This window comes from Austrofundulus limnaeus, unplaced genomic scaffold (assembly GCF_001266775.1).
Source record: "Austrofundulus limnaeus strain Quisiro unplaced genomic scaffold, Austrofundulus_limnaeus-1.0 Scaffold844, whole genome shotgun sequence".
Classification (NCBI taxonomy): domain Eukaryota; kingdom Metazoa; phylum Chordata; class Actinopteri; order Cyprinodontiformes; family Rivulidae; genus Austrofundulus; species Austrofundulus limnaeus.
In genome coordinates, this window is record NW_013953246.1 from 66187 (window position 1) to 70605 (window position 4419).

At 44.7% G+C, this 4419-nt stretch overlaps 1 protein-coding gene across 1 annotated transcript in view; it reads right to left on the reverse strand.

Annotated features, from left to right (window-relative positions):
- ccdc142 (coiled-coil domain containing 142) overlaps positions 1–4419 on the reverse strand; it is a gene marked incomplete at its 5' end in the record, with an annotated part of 22728 nt that overhangs the window by 1600 nt on the left and 16709 nt on the right. Inside the window, 3 exon segments of the mRNA XM_014029035.1 lie at positions 22–122; positions 233–343; positions 4107–4284. Of these exon segments, the coding sequence (XP_013884489.1) occupies positions 22–122; positions 233–343; positions 4107–4284 (390 nt within the window).

Consider the following 4419-nt stretch of genomic DNA (forward strand, 5'->3'; position numbering starts at 1 on the left):
ATATAATATAATATAACTTACAGCAGTGTCTAAAAGGTTCCCAGTCTCTGTAATGCAGGTTTGGTTTCACCTGAGGTTGCTGGAGCAAACACAGCACTGCTGAGTCCACCTGCTGAAACACCCTACACACACACACACACACACACACACACACACACACACACACACGCACACACACACTTGGTTTGGACCGTTCGTCAGGACAGTGTGAGTCGAGCAGAGACACTGGTACCTGAGGCTGAGGAGTCGTCTGTGAAGTTCAGCTGAAAGACCTGACTCATCTGAGCGGATCAGTTCTCTGACACAATCAAAGTCCTGCTTCAGCTGCAGCGCCCCCTGGAGGCTGAGAAAAAAAAACAGGTTCACTCAGGTCTGCACAACACAGGAAATATACACATAACACACATGTCCTGTACACAGTGTACTACATAGATGTGTACTACTGGACACCACACATCGCTCTGCAGAGTCAGGACTCAGAAACATCCAGGGATGGTCGTGAAAATGAGACGCAAGGAATATCAAAAAGGGACGCAATGTTTTCCATAAACTGTCAACACTACAAAAAGATCAAAGGGTATCACATTTTACAGGTCATTAAAATATTTTTTATTTTTAAAAATGGAGGAGATGTAAGTCAGTGAGTGCAATCGTTTCAATTTCAACTCAATACTATGAAATACAGTGTGTCATCATTTAGGTGGAAAGGGGCTTCTACAGTAAACATATTTTACATGTAACAACATTAATGTTCTCAGCTTTAATTTAAGCCATATTTTATAGAAGTTGGATGAGAAATAAGGACGCTATGAATATTTTTGTAGCAGATGTGCATCCTGCATTGAAACTACCGTTTTGTTGACATGACTCAGTGAAGTATGGGTGCACGTCACTAGCTATAGAGGCTAATAGGCAATGTCCAACCTAGTAATACAAATCATCCATCCATCCATCCATCCATCCATCCATCCATCCATCCATTTTTTTGTTTTGTTTTGGAGGAGTAAGACACTTTTCCCCTCTCTCCTGCCCTCCCTTATATTTCCCTGCTTTGCTGCTTGGAGCCTCTCTACATTTTCATCCAAAACCAAAAAATACAGATTTATTTTTATGGATTTGTTTAGCTGGTCTCTTAATAAATTTTTGGAACATTTTTTTTTCCCATGGGAGGACACGTCAAAGGTGGGACCTCTGTTCTGGATGTATACTTGGATTCTGATCACTGGATTCTACAGATTGGCTTGGTGGTCTCCTGGTGCTCTACAAAACAGTGTCAGTGGCTATTCAGGCTATTTCCTGGCTGCCTGACCAATATGAAGGATTGCTGTTCTATCAGCACTCAGACTTTTGCCTTGAGCGAGCTGGACTCGGTCGGCAAGCGGCTCTGCTGAGGGTCACAGGCCAGTTGTGGTTCCTGGACTTTGCTGGCCAGATGGAATTGATCTTGGAGAAGCTGAGAGCTCAGCTCAGCAGAATTGTCCACATTATTTGTGTGATTGGATTCACCACATTGAGATGTACCAGCGAACATTAAAGCAGATGGAAAATTATTATTGTCTGCCTGACTTGAAAACATTTTATCTGCTCCCAAACAACTGATTACTGATTCGTTCGTGTCCCTGCTTTCCCTCTAAACTCACTATCCCTCTGGCTAATAAATGTGCTCTTGCTCTGTAGAGGTTTTTTTTATGAACACCATAGTCCGTCCGTCTGTCCGTTTTCTTCCTCTTATCCGGGGTCAGGTCTCTGGGGCAGCAACCTAAGCAGAGAGACCCAGACTTCCCTCTCTCCAGCCACTTGGACAAGCTCGTCTGGGGGAATCCCAAGGTGTTCCCAGCTGAGAAACATAGTCCCTCCATCATGTCCTGGTCTTCCTCTGGGTCTCCTCCCAGTGGGACGTGTCCACAACACCTCACCAGGGAGATGTCCAGGAGGCATCCTAACCAGATGAACCACCTCAACTGGCTCCTCTGGACGTGGAGGAGCAGCGGCTCTACTCTGAGTCCCTCCTGGATGACTGAGCTTCTCACCCTATCTCTAAGGGAGAGCCCAGACACCCTGCAGAGGAAACTCATTTCGGCCGCTTGTATCTGTGATCTTGTTCTTTCAGTCACTACCCAAAGTTCGTGACCATAGATGAGGGTAGGAACGTAGAACGACTGGTAAACAAAGAGCTTCATCTTCTGGCTCAGCTCTCTCTTCACCTAGACAGACCAGTACAACACCCGCATCACTGCAGATGCACCAATCCGCCTGTCGATCTCCTGCTCCATTCTTCCCTCATTGGTGAACAAGACCCTGAGATACTTGAACTCCTCTACTTGGGGCAGGACCTCCTCCCCGTCCCGGAGGTGGCACGCTACTGGTTTTCGGCTCAAGACCATGGTCTCAGATTTGGAGACACTGATCCTCATCCCTGCTGCTTCACACTCGGCTGCGAAACGCTCCAGCGAGAGCTGGAGATCAGGATCTGATGAAGCCAACACCATAGTGTGTCATATTTCATTGATATAATATGGTTTTGTTTTTCCTCATCTACCCTTCTGTGGTATTTAGTTTTTTTTAAAAGGTAGCACAAACCCTGCTGGTTGCCGCATGACCTGATCACTTGTTCCCCCATGTTTGTCATGTGTGTCTTCTTGAATGGGTGTTCTTAAATGTAATTTCACTGTGCACTGTACAATGACAATAAAGGCATCACCATCATCATCCATTATCTATCATCCATCCATTATACATCCATTATCCATCATCGTATCCATCCATCCATCCATCCATTATCCATCATCCATCCATTATCCGTCATCCATCCAATATACATCCATTATCCATCATCATATCCATCCATCCATCCATCCATTATCCATCATCCATCCATTATACATCCATTATCCATCAACATATCCATCCATCCATCCATCCATCCATTATCCATCATCCATCCATCCATCCATCCATTAATCCATCCATTATCCATCATCATATCCATCCATCCATCCATCCATTATCCGTCATCCATCCATCCATCCATCCATTATCCATCCATCATCTATCCGTCATCCATCCATCCATCCATCCATTATCCATCCATCCATTTATCCTTCATTATCCATCAATCATTATCCATCCATCCATACATCCATTATCCATCATCATATCATTCATCCATCCGTCATCCATCCATCCATCCATCCACCAATCCATCCATCCATTATCCATCATCACATCCATCCATCTATCCATCAATCAATATCCATCCATCATTATCCATCCATCCATACATCCATCCATCCATTATCCGTCATCCCTCTATCCATCCATCCATCCATTATCCATCCATCCATTATCCATCATCATATCCATCCATCATTATCCATCCATCCATCCATCCATCATTATCCATCCATCATTATCCATCCACCCATCCACCCATCCATCATTATCCATCCATCCATCCAACCATCCATCCATTAGTTGGGTGTTTGGTCTCCTGACCCTGTGATTTAAAAGCTGTATTTACCAAAGTGTGTTGAAGTCATGAACTCTTGATATTCTAATCACAGTACTCATAAATATGTATAAACTCATGAGTGTGTGAATGGATGGTAAATGGACTGAACTTATAGAGCACTTTACCAAGTCCCTCCGGACCCCAAAGCGCTTTACACTTACAGACATTCACCCATTCACACTCACATTTACACACTGATGATGGTAAGCTACATTGTAGCCACAGCTGCCCTGGGGCACACTGACAGAAGTGAAGCTGCCATGCACCGGACTCTCTGACCACCATCAGTAGACAAGGTGGGTGAGGTGTCTTACCCATGAGTGAGAAACATTTTGAACTACTTTACAGAACTTGGAGAACATTCTGCATGAGTGTGGACCATTTACTATTATCCTGAAAAGGTCCGTCTGTCCATCCCAGGGACATTAACACAAATGAGACAAACAAGCATTCATGTCAAAGTTGTGGATGGACACTTCAGTATTTTTAGAAAACCTGCTTTTCTTGCTGTGAGTCATCTGTGCTGACTCGCTGCTCCACCATGTAGCCAGTCCTTCCTGGTACCTGAGTCCTGAGTCCCTGACCACCAACGTACCTGAACTTGATCTTTCTCTTCAAGATGTGTTCCATCCAGGCCTCCATGAAAGCCGTCATGGTGACGCTCAGGGCCTGGACCCGAGCATCTTCAGACAGAGGCGCCACGGCCTCCAGAACCTGACCAATCACAGTCTGAGCTGCCAGAGACGCGTACTCACTGGGAGTGCTGGGAAAACCTGGACACCAACAGACATATTCCCCTTTCAGCAAGAAACCTTTCAGATACAGTGGTTTGCAAAAGTATTCATACCCCTTGAACTTTTCCATATTTTGTCACATTACAACCACAAACATAAATATATTTCACTGGA